The sequence below is a fragment of the Mustela nivalis genome (assembly GCF_964662115.1).
Source record: "Mustela nivalis genome assembly, chromosome: 10".
Taxonomy (NCBI): domain Eukaryota; kingdom Metazoa; phylum Chordata; class Mammalia; order Carnivora; family Mustelidae; genus Mustela; species Mustela nivalis.
This window is the reverse complement of record NC_139029.1, coordinates 99,006,715-99,021,985: the sequence shown is the minus strand read 5'-3', so window position 1 is coordinate 99,021,985 and position 15,271 is coordinate 99,006,715. Positions and strand designations below refer to the sequence as shown.

Below are 15,271 nucleotides of genomic sequence, written 5' to 3'. Positions count from 1 at the left end.
GATTGGATGACAGATATAACAGAAAATTGGATTTGTTTCTCATCTTGTGTGTTTCCTTGGACCCTTATTTACTCCTTAAACCATTCGCTAATTCTTTTTTCCTACTGTCCCTCTTATTCCTTAACAAAAAAAGATTTCTCCGTTGTTCTCCATTCGATGATTTCCGACTGTGGAAGAGCCAGGTTGACAATGGTTCAAAGAAAGGAGGAGAACGGTTAAGTATTTTAACCAAGAGCCTTTTGCTGAGGAGAACAAAAGACCAGCTGGACTCCACTGGCCAGCCCTTGGTAATCTCGTTTGTCCCTGTTCCTGGGGAAGGCCAGGGAAGGAGGCTGCCCTGTCCTTGCCTTGGCTTGAACAGCCATCTGCTTTGCTCCGGAGCCTCTGAGTGTCCCGTCTCTCTGTGAGGGGGCCTCAGTGGTCATGTATCATAGTCATCCTGTTTTTAGGGCAGGTGAGAGAGCTACCTAGGGCTTGACTAGGTTTCCAGGGTCCGCCATGGGGAATGTACTCTGTAATGTCCAGGTCATTTGTCGGACTTCTGTAGCTGAATTCTTCTCCTCCAGGTGATGCTGCCCCAACGTAAATTTCAAGTGCACCGTTTAAAGCTTTCTGAAGATGAAGAGAATGTTTACAGTGTCCTTTTGGCAAGATCAAGGTGTGTGCATAGAGGAAGTACCTCACATTTATTGTTGTGTGATTCCTGTCCTTGCTTGGGTGTGAGTTAAGGGTCCACTTTCTTCAGACTGCATTTATAGTGTTGTTGATGACTTGGATGTCTACCTTCCTTTTTCTGTTTGTTTTGGTTTTAAATCTCCCTTTCTCTCCCTTCACCTGTTCCCTGGCTTACCTTTGTCTTGTATACACACTGAACCTGTTCTTCATCGGCTTCCTTGCGTAGAAGCCAAACAGTGTGGTCTCTCTACACCAGGTGTGTCTGGTTCTGTGGGGCTATTTTGGGAAAGAACATTTCTTTGACCTTCAACCTGTTACTCAGCATCTCATTGGAACTTAAAAACAACAAACTGCTCTGTAATCCTTCTTGTCATGTGTTCTTTGTACTTTCTCTAAACCTCTTATCCTTCCCAAAATTCCAGATTTACCCTTTCCTGCTTGATGCCTTTCATTTCCAATGTGAATTTTATTTTCTCCTTGTATACCTGATGTAATATTATTGTATTTATTGATAAATATAAACCAATACTAATTAATATTAACATTATAATATGTTATAAATTAATAACTATCATCAGACATAATATTTATAATATTAATGTGTTTATTGACACTTATTTTTAAAAATGATTTGGCTTTTAAAATAATTAATTTTCATTACCTTTGCCAGTGCTTGCCATGAGCCTGACTTTATTTAACAAGTCTTAGTCAAGATCCTGCTTCGGTTAAGCAGTGACCACTAGTAAACCTCTTTGGTCTTAGCAAACATTCCATGTGCATTTTCTCTTTCGATCTGAGGCAGGTCAGCTCTGCGATCCTATCTAAGAGGGCAGGAAGGTGGGGGCAGCCAGTCTGGAAGAAGCCCTGATAATCCATTCAGTAAAGGTAAGCGGTGGGACACTCATAAGTACACACAAGTAACAGAGATGTGGATTTAGATCTGGTAAAAATCACGGCTGCGGGACATTATGAATGCCTGGTATCAGAGACTTGACCTTAGCTAGAAGCTCAGACCAAAGCTAAATAAGCCGATCTGCTATCGCCAGACCTGCTGATCTAACTTTTTAAAAATTACTCTTGAAATCCACGTGATTATAATGCACCTAGGTCCATAAAGAAAACCAGTATTTTGTGTGGCTTCCTTGGTAGAGAGGTCAGTTATAGCTCTGTACTGAATCGCAGATGAGAGAAGTTCAAAACAGCCTCCTTCAGTTTGTGATTCTTCCCTGCTTTTCCATTGTAAACCCTGTCCTGTTCCATGTGCTTTGTGTCCCTTCTTGGAAGTGGCCCAGGAGTTTGCATCCACTGGGCCTGGGCCCCAGGTGGCGGCAAGCTTGCCAAGATCCAGCACCCCCCACGTACTGTTGACCCAGTTGCTGAGACTTCGCCAGTGTTGCTGTCACCTGTCTCTGCTGAAGTCGGTAAGAAGAGCTCTTCGTGTGCTCCCCTCCGCAGCGGCTGCCAGAGAGGTCCGTTTCAGGCCTCTGTAACTGGGGTCCAGCCTGCTGGATCAAGGGGAATGGCATTTTGGGGTGTTTCTGTTTTTCTGGTGGGACAGAGAAGTGGAAGCTTCTTTATTTTACTTTATATTAGTTTTTATTGATCTTGAGATTATTCCCATAGTGTTGAGAACAGCTTGTATTGGTTTTGTTTTTGTAAATAAACTTAATTTTAGAATGGAAAATGTCATTCTGCTAAACCATTCATGGATACTTTGGTATTTTAGGATGTCATAAAGCCATTTTAGCTACTGGTATTTTCTGCCTTCAGGCAGCACAGGGGCTTTTAAGGCTAGTCATGAAAACTCAAGTTGGAAAAAATACAGTTGGAAAAGTTGCCTTAACACTGGCTAGAGGCACATCCATAATTAAGATGAGTCTGTTACTCTTTCAGAGGAGCTGTGGTAATGTGTTTTGATTATCAATAGCTTAATTAACTATACTGCTTTAGCTGGGAAAACAGAATGATCATGTAATCTGTCTGGCAAATCTCTAAGAAGTTCCATCATTTGATTTATCTTTCATTTTGTGAAAAACTTGCAAGATTACATTTTAATCAGGGTTTCTCTGAGGAAATACCAGTGATAAATTACGAGACATTTTGCTGTGTGAAATGTTAAATAGTCCTCACTTCGTTGGCAAATAATGTGGCTTGCTTCCTCAACTGTCCATCTGCACCCCCGACCCTGTCCCCTTCCTGTATTCTCCTCAGGCCCTGGACCCGGCAGAACTGAAAAGCGAGGACCTCGCCCTTTCTCTGGAAGAGCAGCTCAGTGCCATGACATTGTCTGAACTCTGTGACAGGGAGGCATCTCCCATCATTTCCCTTAACGGTGAACGGTTCAAGGCAGAGCTTTTTGAGAACACAAGGGCGAGCAGCAAGGTACTTTTGTCACCTCCGTTCTGATAGAAAAACATGGATTTTCTCACACATTTTTTCCATTTGTGAGAGCGACACGTTTGTCCAAGTGTGCACAGCCATTGAATGCTGAGGCTAAAACTATTAGATGTGAGCTGGTCCAGTTGCCCCTCCAGTCTTAAATTCTTATTTTATTTCACGAGTATAACAAGTCTTATTACCTCGTGGGCTCTCAGAGAGTGATTTGGGCCAGCCCCGGCAGCAAGGCACATTTTCTGTCATGGATCACTGGGAAGGTTGCCTATCAGGTTTACACCAGTGACAGGGCCTCAGTGAGTGAGCAATTTGTTGCGGGAAAGCTTTAAAGGAAAACAACAAAGGCTTGACCCCAGAGACTGTGTAATACATCTGAGCACCAATTGCTTAGACTTGTTGAAAGGCATCCATCTGTGAGTATTATTTCCTAAATTGCCTTCTATCTTCATTAGTCATTTTGTTCTATTTTCATTAAAGCTTTTCAAGGCTGAAGCATTGTAGTAGAGGGAGGCTGAGAGGTGCTGTAACTTGAGGGCTGCCTTTCTGTTGGCTGGTTTGGAGTATACACCATTAGTCTGCGTATCCTGAGAGTGGGGCGAGGCCCTCTCTCTCGACTGCTGTCTGAAGCTGCCATTCCCAGCCTCAGCTTCTCTTCAAAGGCTTTTTTTTTTTTTTTTTTGGTTTTGTTTTTTTTTTTTTTAAAGATTTTATTTATTTATTTGACAGAGATCACAAGCAGGCAGAGAGACAGAGGGGGAAGCAGGCTTCCCACCGAGCAGAGAGCCTGATTTGGGGCTAGATCCCAGGATCTTGAGATCATGACCTGAGCTGAAGTCAGAGGCTTTAACCCAGGCGCCCCAAGTGGTTCTTTTTTTTTTTTTTTTTTTTTTTTCTTTTAATGTGACTAGAAATGAGGTCACTGCCAAGGGAATGGTGTTACTTAAGAATTACTTTTAATTAAACTTTCACAATATCTACTGAGGTCTTTACCACTAGTAACTGAGAGAAACACAGGAAGGATACCGTATGTGGACAAACTTCCTGTCGTAGCACCTTCAGAGTAAATACTGGGTTAAAACTTCGAGTCTTCATAATTTCTGTGCTTCATCTAATACTTGGGTAGTATTTATTCACAGGGTGTTTTAATGTGAGCCCCTTAGTAGTAGTTCAAACCATTTAAGGTTGCTTTACTCAGGGAAGGGAGTTTTGGCAGCGCACACTAACCTCATGTAGAATGTTCCTGGAGTTGGACCTCTGCTCATGGACCGTGAGTTCAATTCTCCCACTGATGTTTTCTCAAAATACCTATCACTAGCTTTTTTATGAGGCAGTCCAAGCCCTTACCACAACCTCAAGTCGCCAAGATGCCGGCACCTCATGTACCTGCTTTCTTTCTCCCTATGAATTCAGAATGGTCCCGTGTTGTCCTCACTTCCTGTCCAGCACATTTTTTGAGATCGGAAGGCAGCCTTTTGGGTAGTAGGGGCCTTTAGAGGTGAGCACCCAAACAAGGGCAGTACAAGATAAGCGCTGAGGGTGTCTCAGAGTTCATCTGGGATGGCCCCTCGTTTCCGTGATGAGGCGTTCACGCTCTTCACCAGGAGCCCCGAAGGAGTACAGCAGAAGAGCTCTCTTCATCTCCCGATTCCTGGTCATTTTCTTCTTCCTCCACCATCCCAGGGACAAACTCCAGGGACCCTAGAGGCTTTCAAAAGGTCCTTTGCATTAGCAGCTGGGAGGGGTGAATCCAGCTGCTTTCCCAGCTCATGCTCATGTGCACGGTTCTTACCGACCGTTCCCTGTGGACTCAGATGGGCTCTGAGGGGGTTTGATAAATACCCGGAGAGCCTTTGGGGGAAACCTTAGCAAGTGTCGCTCAGACTGGTGGGTGGGTCTCTTCTTTAACAGCCTTTGGAGTGGGCCCTAAACTGGGTAAAGCTCTTGGATTTCCTCTTCCTGCAAATGTTAGGAGAGTACCTTCTCTGCTCTGGCTCCGTGCTGGCCGCTAGGAGAATGGACCAAAATGAACCAGTCTTCTGTTGCTCGGCTTCCTTGCAGCACCTCAGGCCATGAGGGCAAGAGATGATTAAGACACAGTGGGAGTGTGGAAAAGGCAGTGCTAGAAACAAAGGGAGCCCTAGTAGCAGGGAGGCAGTAGGCACCTAACCCTACTTTGGGATTAGTGAGGACCCCTAAGAAGTGATGTTGATCTGACATGGAAGGCTTTTCCAGGCAGAGGGAACAGAGTGGACAAAGATGAGACAAAGCATGGCTTAGCAGAGGAGGAACTCTGGTATAACAGGAGCATCATTTGAGGAGGGGCTGAGCTGGTAGGTCATTATCAGGAGCTTGGGTTCGGTCCTCGGTGGGAAGGCCCTGCGGGAGGGGAGGAAAGTGACAGACTGGCATTTTAGAAACAGTCCTTGGGCTGCAGAGAGGGGAGTGGCCTAGAGTGGGGTCAGACCAGAGGCAGGCCATTCAGAAGTTCAGGTGAGGGATGCTAGAGAAAAGCGAATTTGCTGCAACTTAACGTATACTGAATAACATTTCCCAGATTACATCTCTGTTGGTGGAATTGGAGGCAATCCGAGGAAATTCAGGGTCCCAGAAGAGGTAAATGTTATTTTATTATCCAAGTTATTGTTTGTGGTGAGTCCAGAAACTCCGATATTGCTGATAGTTCTGAATCTCAGCTTTTTATAAATCCAGAACCTTGACTCCTCCTCAGCAGAAAGCACTGAGGTTACAGCACACATTCTCTATGATTCCTAGTTAAATTACTTGTGGCACTGATTGAGAAGGAAGTCCCTAGAGGATCAGAGTGAGCGAAGCATCTGCAGAAGTGTTTAAAAGTAGCAAAACCCCCGAAGAAAAGCAGGGGAGTGACAGGTGCAAAAGGCAGGGTGAGGTATGTGGTCAGCAGGGAGCCCCAAGGTGCTGGGAATGTTCTCGAGCTGGGTGCATGGATCCATTCATTGTTAGCCTCACATGTGTGTTAGGGATCTGCATTTGTATATGTGGAGTATTTTGATTTTTAAAACTTACAACCCTAATTGAAACACAGCACAAGGTGTGAGGGTAGAGACGTGCCAGTAGCTTACAGGGGCTGGCGAAGGGAGGGCGGCCCGTGCATCCCTTCCCTGCAGGACCACAGGTCTCCAGGTGATAGGAAGCTGCAGCCCTTAGATTAGGCTGACCACCACTGTATTCTGATCTCATCTAGCATGAGACAAATGACAACCTGGATCTGGAAACAACTGGAAGCATCCTCACCTTGAGATGTGACCTAAACATGTGCCTTTGCCCCGCAGGGGACAGAAGGCCTTTCTGGATCCACATTTGATGACTGAGTAACGGGCATTGAGACCCTGCCGATGAATTTGTTTCATCTCTTCGGGGTGGGGGGTGGGCAGCGTGCTGATGTAGTGTTCTCCTTCCTTCCAGTGTCGTGGTCTCCCAGTGGACCAGCATGCTGCAGGTCGTAGCGAGGCACCTTCAGAGGCACGGCCTGACTTACGCCACCATTGATGGTTCTGTCAGCCCCAAACAGAGGATGGACTTGGTGGAGGCCTTTAACAGCTCCAGGGGTCCTCAGGTATGAGCTGGTCACACCAGAGCTCTGTCAGAGAAAGCACAGAGAGCACCTTGTTCTCAGTTACGTGGCGAGAACTGCAGTGTAAACACATTTGTTGCCTTGATCCTTCCCCGTACTTTTAATTTATTAGACATTTACTGGGGTACGTATCGAAGTATACAGGTACTTGAAAGAAAATAAAATACCAGGGCTAAAAGCAGAGGAAGAGCACAGCTTGTTGGCTCAAGCGATCTCTGTGGACGAGGCCAGCCTTGAAGGGTAGGTGGGAGTTGGATACAAGGAAGTGTGGGGAGATCTGGAGGGACAGAGGGAACGTGGAAAGCACTGGTGGCCTGGGGAGGCAGGAAGAGCAGCAGCGGCAGGAGGGTAGAGGGTGCAGAAACCGTGGGAGTGGACAGAATCTGATTAATGGAAAGTTCCATGAAAATGCCTTGAACCAGGCACCCCCCCGTGCTCTGAATTGCAGCGTTTGTGTATTTTGGCAGGCGTACAATTCATGTTTTGAGGTTGAGTCACAAAAACATCAGAAGTGAACGGTTTTCTTCAGGGTGAGGGGAGTGCATCTCTAAGAGTTTTTTTTGACGGCAGAGGGAAATTTGATAGGAACGTGGTACTTATCTGTATTGATCTTGGATTTGAACCAGAGACAGAGGGAGAGGTGTATTAGATCAGATCTGTGTAAAGGGAATGCCATGCTTTCTTTTGAAGGTTATGCTAATATCTCTCTCGGCTGGAGGTGTGGGTCTAAACCTGACTGGAGGAAACCACCTTTTTCTTCTGGACATGCACTGGTAATGACTCTGGATTTATCTTGCCTTGTCTTAGCATAGCTGGGTGGGGGCAGGGGGGGTTGCTGACTTCTTATGGAGATGCTGCCCTTTTTGTATTGGGCCATTGCCTCGGCTGCACACCTGTGCACAGTTCCTGGTCTGTACAGGGTGTGGGGCTGTTGATGGCCCCAAATTCCTGAGCAAGCCAGGCTTCAAATGACTGCTTAAAATAGCATTTACCTTACTGTTAATCTTACATCTGTTTCCATGGAAACTGGGAAGAAGTCTTTTTCTCCTGGCTAAGAGCCACATCACTCAGTTTTACCTCTTCAGAATACCATATTTCACGCCATTTGTGGACATCCAAGGAAATCTCAGCCCTGGAAAAGAAGGAGAAGCTTTACTCCAAAAGGAAAAGGAGAAGGAATTTTCTAGTCATGTTAGGAATATGCTTAACACAAGGCCCTTGGCTGCATGAGTTGTATCAACATTGGGAGCGTAACCGCAAATTTCCTGGAAATAAGATAAATGAGTGTGTGTGTTGGTAGGAGAAAAATGTCCTAATTAGTCTCAGTTTGGGGTTTTCCAGTTATGCCAAGCAGAGATCGCTGCATATTCGTCTGGTTTTCCAGGCGGCCCAGATTGGCACACTCAGGCCAACCCAGTACCATCTTCTGGGAGAATGTGTTTAGGTCTTAGGACTCCCTGATATGTTTGAGGGAGGAGAGCAGAGTGGGAGTTAAATGCTGATTTCTGGGGGCGCCTGGCTGGCTCAGTCAGTAGAGCGTGCGACTCTTGATCTCAGAGTAGTGAGTTTGAGCCCCCCTGTTGGGTATGGAGCTTACTTAAAATCTTCAAAAAATAAAGAAATGCTGTTTTCTGAAATGGAGGAATGTTGTCCAAGGTTTTAAAGAGATAAGATGAGAAACTAGTTTAGTGTTGATAGCATCTGTAAAGAAGGAAAGAAATTAAGTCTCTTTAGTTGAATCCCAGAATATCAAAAAGGTGTTCCGGGGTACCTGAGTGGCTTAGTCGGTTAAGCATCTGCTTTTGGCTCAGGTCATGATCTCAGGGTCCTGGGATCGAGGCCCACATCGACTCCCTACGTAGTGCAGAGAGAGTGCTTCTCCCTTTACCCCTCCCACCAGCTTTTGTTCGCTCGCTCTCTCACTCTCTCAAATAAAATCTTTACAGAAAAAAAGAAAGAGAAAGCTGTTTCCTCTCATTAGGTAGCCATCATATTTCCATGTGGCAATCTCAAGTTCAAAGGGTTGAGGTGAGGTGACTTGCCCAAGTTCATCCAACTGGTTAGTGACTGAATTGGAGCATTGGTTCACCTGTGTTACTTAAAGTCAGCTGGTGGTGGTGCTGAGTTTCTTTTGGCAAACTGACCTGAGTTTCTCATTTGAGGGCAAGAAGGTATCTGATACTAACCTTTCTGGAGCCAGCATAGCCAAGGACAGGGATTTGCAAGCTCTCTGTAAATATTTTAGGACAGATGGTAGCTGTTTTAGACCTCCCAGGCCCCATGGGTCTCTGTCCCGCATTCTTCACTGTGGGCTTTTTGTTTATTTTGGTTTTTTCTGACCCTTGAAAACTGTGAACCCCATTTGTAGGTGCAGAACCATCCAGAAACAGCTGCAGGCCGCCTCTGCCCAGGGCCCTTGACCACCGAGTCCAGGGTGGCAGCCCCTTTGAGTCTTGCCTCTCTTTTCACAGGAATCCATCACTTGAAGACCAGGCCTGTGACCGAATTTACCGTGTTGGGCAGCAGAAAGATGTTGTTGTGCACAAGTAAGTGAAGACCTGCTGGGGCTTAGGCCCCTTCACAGGCTTTCCCTTTGTGCCAGTCTTTCTTGGGTCCTGTTTTAACAGAATGTAAAATATTTGGCAATCACTTGACTATTTATGCTCCTGAGTCACGGCGCCCTTGGTATTCACAGTCCAGAAGGGAACACAAGCAATTTGGGGTGACCTTGGGGTTGGTCCCTGCAAGAGAAGAAAAGGCTTGTATGTTAGGGTTAGGGAAAGTACCCTCCTCCCCACCTTTTGTTTATTGGTTTTTTGCTTTTAACTTTTATGTTGACGTAACTTCGGGCATGCAGAAAAGGATGTAAGAGTTCTTAAAAGAATAATATCCCCCAAAATCTTGTTTGTAAAAATAATACCAGAAACTGCTCGTGTGTTGTAGCACGTGTCTGTGTGCATGTAGACTTCTTTCTTGACCACTTGAGAGTTGGTTGCCGCCGTGGTGCTCCTTTACCCTTAAATACTGCAGGGTGTGGTTTTAAATTAGAACATTCTCTTACATAACCACAGTAAATGGCTCAAAATCAGAACATTAACACGGATAGAGTGCTGTTATCTGAGCTGCGGACTATTCTGTTTTGCCACCTGTCCCAGTGAGGTCCCTTGCAGCAAAGGAAAATCCTAGAGGCTGTGTAGTATTAAGTTGTCATGACTCTTTTGTCTCCTTTAATTTGGGACTATACGTCAGTCTTTCTTTGTGTCTTATGACACTGACATTTTTAAAGAGCACAAGCCAGCGATTTTTATAGAATGTTCCACTCTTCAGGACTTTTTCCCTTAAGAACCACAACCAGCGTTAATGCAATAATCCATTTTAGCAACGGACCCCTTTTTCTCCTTCCTTTTCAGGGCTGGGTTTCCTGAAGAATTAGCAGTCGCTGACTGTCTTGTCTTCCTTACCTCTCAGATTCATTCCTCAGCCTCTCACCCCTGTTGCTCCACTGAAACCGCTCTTGTTACAGATCATCCGTGAATTCCACAGTGATCCGGCTGGTTACCCTGTCCTTAGCTCTCACCTCATCCTGTATGGTCCTCCCCTAGTAATCCTATCTGCTCCAGGAAGTCCAAAAGTCTGAACCTGCATCCCCAAGGCCTATAGCATCAGACCTCGATACTCAAATCCCTGCTAACGCTCTGAATCCGAGTGTGTATCCATTATCCGTTCACTCGTGCACTTGTCTCATTCAGCTTCTAAATCTGATACCTGCCGAGTGTTCACTATGGAGCAAGTACTATGACACGTTCCAGGAACTCAGAATGTCAGACTGAAGTGAGATACCGCCTCCAATCTCTCGATGCTTCTGAAGACTGCCTCTACATGAATAGTTTCCCTGAATCCAATCCTAGAGCCACAGATGGGGTCCCTCCCTTTTCCTCCCTTTTCACATACCAAGTCCATTCATTTTATTTTTGAAATGTCTCAAAACCATCTCCTCTTTCCTATCCACACTGCCATCTCCCTCTTTCAAGTCTGAATTTCTTCGCATGAAGTGCAGAGCCTCTCATGATCTGACCCACCATCCTCCAGAGCTTCTGTCATTGCTCTGTAACATGGTAGAGTCCTTTTGACTTTTGCCCTGGCCAGACTGGACCACCTGATCTTCCTCTGACATAACCCTGTTCTAAACTCGGCGTGGTTTTTCCATTCCCGTTCCCTGGGACGCCCACTCTCTGCTGCACCTGGCAAACCCTTACTCGTCCTACAGGCCACACATTACGAACTCGGTCTTCAACAGAGACTTCCCTGAACACTGGAGATGTTTCCTTTTACTCTGTGCACACTGGACATATGACTGTAGCACTTCCAGCTTGTGTGATTGTGTATTTTCATGCCTTTCTTCCTATGTTCTCTTCGAGAGTACAAGACTGGACTGCATGCATCTCTCCATCCTTGCACCTAGCACAGCGCCTGGCAATAGTGCAAATGCGCAATCAGTACTTGCTGAATGAGGGAATGAGTATAGTGGCATTTCTTCAGGGGATAAAACCTGTCCTCAGTACGAATTCGCCAAGAAATAAGACACTGTACTTACACCAGCACACACGGCAGGAACTTGATAAGCTCTAGGGCCTTCGGACTTGATCAAGGTTGAGCTTTTTGGGGGACAGCTGGTTCTCTGCATTTTTTTGGATAGGGATAGCGTTTGCTTATTTTGGCACGTTCCCAATTACCTTAGCTTCAGAAAGAAATGAAAAATAATTTGAGCCACATCATTTTAAATGGGCACATGTTCAGTCAAGGTTGTTTGGCTCTCATAAACATGGAGTTTTTAACTAAACCTTAAGACAACTTAAGAAAGAAATCTCATGTAAAAACTCAAGCATAATTGCAAGTTTGATTAGGTCATTAAATACGCTTTTTGGGGTTTCTGATTATTTATCTTTTTTTTTTTTAGATTTATTTGTGAGGGAACAGTAGAAGAGAAGATCTTACACCTCCAAGAGAAGAAGAAAACTTTGGCCAAACAGGTCCTATCAGGATCTGGCACATCTGTCAAGAAGCTCACTCTGGCTGACCTCAAAGTCCTTTTTGGCATCTAACTTTTCTAGGGCTCAGGGTCGTATCGCTGCAGGTTTGTGGTAGAGTCTGGAACAGTGACCTGATATAAGCCCTCCTCGGCTTCTCATTTTACTGGCAAGTGCCAGGCCCTCTGCAGTAGGAGCTGCCATCTTATCCAAGGAATTGGATGCCAGTGATCACATTAAACACTTGGGTTGTCAGGTCGATCAGTCAACTTATTTAAGGGTAACGTAGAAACCAAAAAATTGCTTCAGAAAAAAGAATGTGCCTTTAGAGTTAGATAATTTTGGAAAACAACACCAGGGGAGTTGTTACAAAAGCCTCAGTACAAACTCAGAAAGCCCTCCGTTGCCTTGTTCTTCTCAGCTCACGGGAGACCAGTGTCACTGCCCGTTCCGGTGCTGGCCCTCCCTATCTCTTACCAGTGAGGCTGGTAACATGTCTCAGGGCAGGGCAGAGAGTGGACCCGGAGGCCGGGCCTCTGCAGCTGTCTCTGGCCAGACAGTTCTGCCACACCAACTTCAGGGCAAGGAGGTTCGTCATCCATGAACAGATGTCTGGTTTGGGTATTCTCGAACCATCCAGTGTTTGTTCTTGTTTCATTCGTGGTGTTCCATAATTTCCCGTTGCTAGAGTATCATGTGCTGCTTGTGAAACACAATTTACTACGTGGCATCTTTCCAGTACAGGCAGACCTCCCTTCGTCACGCCTTGCCGACACCGCATTTCTTGCGACAGCACCGGCTCACTTGGTGGCTGTGTCCCATTCTGGTAATTTCACAGTGTTTGAGGCTTCTTCATCATTATTATATTTGAATTGCCACGATCTCATGATAAAACTTGAACATATGAGGAGCTCTTGGATGAGCCAAGATGGTGGATTCTTGAGATGGAACCTACTCCTGGTGAAGACACTGTGAAGGTTGTTGAAATAATGCCAGAGGATTTAGAACATCACATAAATTTCATTGACAAAGCAGCGGCAGTGTTTGAGAGGACTGACTGATTTTTGAAAGAACTTCCGTTGTGGGGAAAGTGTTATCAAACTGCATTCCATGCTACAGAGAAATCATTCATGAAAGGAAGAGTCCTTCGATGTGGCAGACTTCACCATCATCATAGTTTAAGAGATTACTGCAGCCAGCACCCTGACCAGTTAGCTGCCACTGACATTGAGGCAAGACCTTCCACCGACTCATTAAAAGTTCAGATGATAGTATTTTTCACGATAAAAGAATTTTTTCAAAAAATTTATGTGTTTGTTTAGAGAACATACACGAACATGGTGAGGGCCAGAGGGAAGGGAAAGAATTTCAAGCAGACTCCACTCTGAGCATGGAGCCGGATGCGGGGCTTGATCCCACAACCCTGAGGTCACAACCCAAGCTGAAACCAAGAGTCAGACATCCAACCAATCGAGCCACCCAGCCGCCCCAGCAATATAAGATTTTTTAATTAAGATAGATAGTTTTTTAGACATTCTACTGTTGGACACTTAATGGACCACAATATAGTGTAAATATTTTTATGTGCCTGGGAAATCAAGAGACTCTTTTGACTCACTTTACTATGATATTCACTGTATTAGTCTGCAGCTGAACCTGCAGTAGCCAAGGTATGCCTGTATTTGCGTTTTTACAAATTGACAGTATTTGTGGCATGTAGTGTCATTCTCTCATTTAGCATTGTATCATTTAGTATTTGCATTATGGTTGGTATAATCCAATAAATGTGTGCTTGACAGTGTAACAGAGATAATGTGTGTTTGCTAACCCCATCTCCTTTTCTTCTTGGGCACCCAGAGAGACTACATTTCCCAGCGTTCACTGCAGTTACATGGGTCCATATTACTGAGTTCTAGTCAATGGGATAAGGAGAGAGGTAATGTAAGTCATTTCTTAACCTCCCCTCCAACTTTCGGAGTGATTCGTCACACTGTTTCTTCCTACTGATGGAAGCCTACAAGGCCCTAGAGAAACCACTAGATCAGGGATTCTTAACTTCCTTTGGGGCCATGGACCTTTTGCCAGACTAGTAAGCCTCAGTTCCCAAATGACTGGAATAAAGCCTGCATGGGTGCCTCCCTCCTCACCTCTGCTCACCCAGGGCGTTATCACATGATCATGAAATAACATTGTTTTAAGCCACTGAGATTTTAGGGTTGGTCAGATAGCAACTGATAAAAGCTCTTGAGACTTGTATGCTTTGGGAAGCTGTTCCTCTTTCCTTCTTCCTCTTAGCAATCATTTCCAAAACACATCTGCTAATTTCTGTGAGAAAGGATTGTAGTTCTCCTAGATGGAACTATGAGTGCCAACCTTGAGTCAGGGGTGGGAGTTGAAGCTAACCCAGTGACAGTGTGGGCTGAGGCATCAGAGCCTGGGTAAGAAAAGGTCCTTTCTCAGGACAAGGTTTAAAGACCGACAAAGGTGACAATATGGCCCATAGGAAGAGTTCTCCTGTAGAACTCAGTCTTCAGTTGAGTTCCAGGTTCATTTTAGCTGGGGATGTAGACCTGAAAAAGATCATTAACTTCTCTGCACTTTGGTTGCCCCATTTGTAAAGTGGGCATTGTTTTCAGAACCCAGCAACTATAATAAGGTCCGTGATGAGATCAAGAAACAAAGAAGTAAGATTGCCCTTTCTTGCAGGTTTTAAGATGAACACACAGGGCAAAGGTACAGTCCCTGGAAAACTGGCTCCCAGGCCAGCACGGATGTACAAAGCCTGTCTCTGCCCTGGGCTGACTGTCTGATACTAGGCTAGCTACAGGTTCCCCACGAGGCTCAGCTCTTTGATCTATAAGGTGTATGGATTAGTATATATCCCATCAGGCTCCACTGGGAATGTGGTAACTGCTCTATACACTGCAGCCTGTTTGAGGGGATGGACCTTGGTCACGTCAGAAGGCATATTCGATGAACATGTGCATCCCATGCACTGTTTAGGAGAGAAACACTGTTAACTTGGAGGATTTTCTTACGGCTACCTGCCTACCGGACCAGACTCGGGTGGGGACAGGATGTCATTGAGGCTTTAGAAGCAGTGAAGGGTCACACGGGCGTGCATATTACTGCTGTGGGACCGGGTCTGGGCATATGAGAGTAATACAGCAGCCTGGGTGCAGCTGAAAGCCAGCTGGCAAGCATCCATCCAGAAGCACAACCCCACGGAGCACCCAATTTACCAGGGATTTCTCGTGTGACAAATCTGCCTCTGTGGCAGGTTTACAGTTTGACTTCTCGTTAGCAATGTTGATCACAGAGGGTGTGCAGTGCATGTCATGGCTGGACAGAAAATCGAGCCCTTTAAAAATCCCGCCAAGGACTCCTGTTTCCATGCAGTCATGAACAGCAGCAGGTAGGATGCCATCTGCGTGGAGTATGACCCTTTTCTGTAGCTGCTCTTTGCGTGGCTGTGAACAGCTATGTGTGACCTCCAGCTTGTTTACTCTGGTTGTCTCTGTTGCCTGAGGAAGCGGCTTTCAGCCGGGCTCAGAGGTAAAGC

General features: G+C 45.5%; 1 protein-coding gene across 5 annotated transcripts in view; it reads left to right on the top strand.

The window, feature by feature from the left end:
• TTF2 (transcription termination factor 2) overlaps positions 1–13,513 on the top strand; it is a 41,953-nt gene extending 28,440 nt beyond the window's left edge. For 2 of the 5 annotated variants that reach the window (XM_082688015.1, XM_082688016.1), the window contains 10 exons: positions 134–287; positions 567–658; positions 1,478–1,560; positions 1,960–2,096; positions 2,887–3,057; positions 5,624–5,682; positions 6,514–6,664; positions 7,373–7,455; positions 9,154–9,228; positions 11,640–13,513. In XM_082688015.1, coding sequence (XP_082544141.1) covers positions 134–287; positions 567–658; positions 1,478–1,560; positions 1,960–2,096; positions 2,887–3,057; positions 5,624–5,682; positions 6,514–6,664; positions 7,373–7,455; positions 9,154–9,228; positions 11,640–11,784 — 1,150 coding nt within the window. In that variant the 3' untranslated portion in view covers positions 11,785–13,513. The remainder of the gene's footprint in view (positions 1–133; positions 288–566; positions 659–1,477; positions 1,561–1,959; positions 2,097–2,886; positions 3,058–5,623; positions 5,683–6,513; positions 6,665–7,372; positions 7,456–9,153; positions 9,229–11,639) is intronic. The other 3 variants (XR_014299884.1, XR_014299885.1, XR_014299883.1) reach the window with 3 other exon arrangements.
• Positions 13,514–15,271: the final 1,758 nt, after the last annotated feature.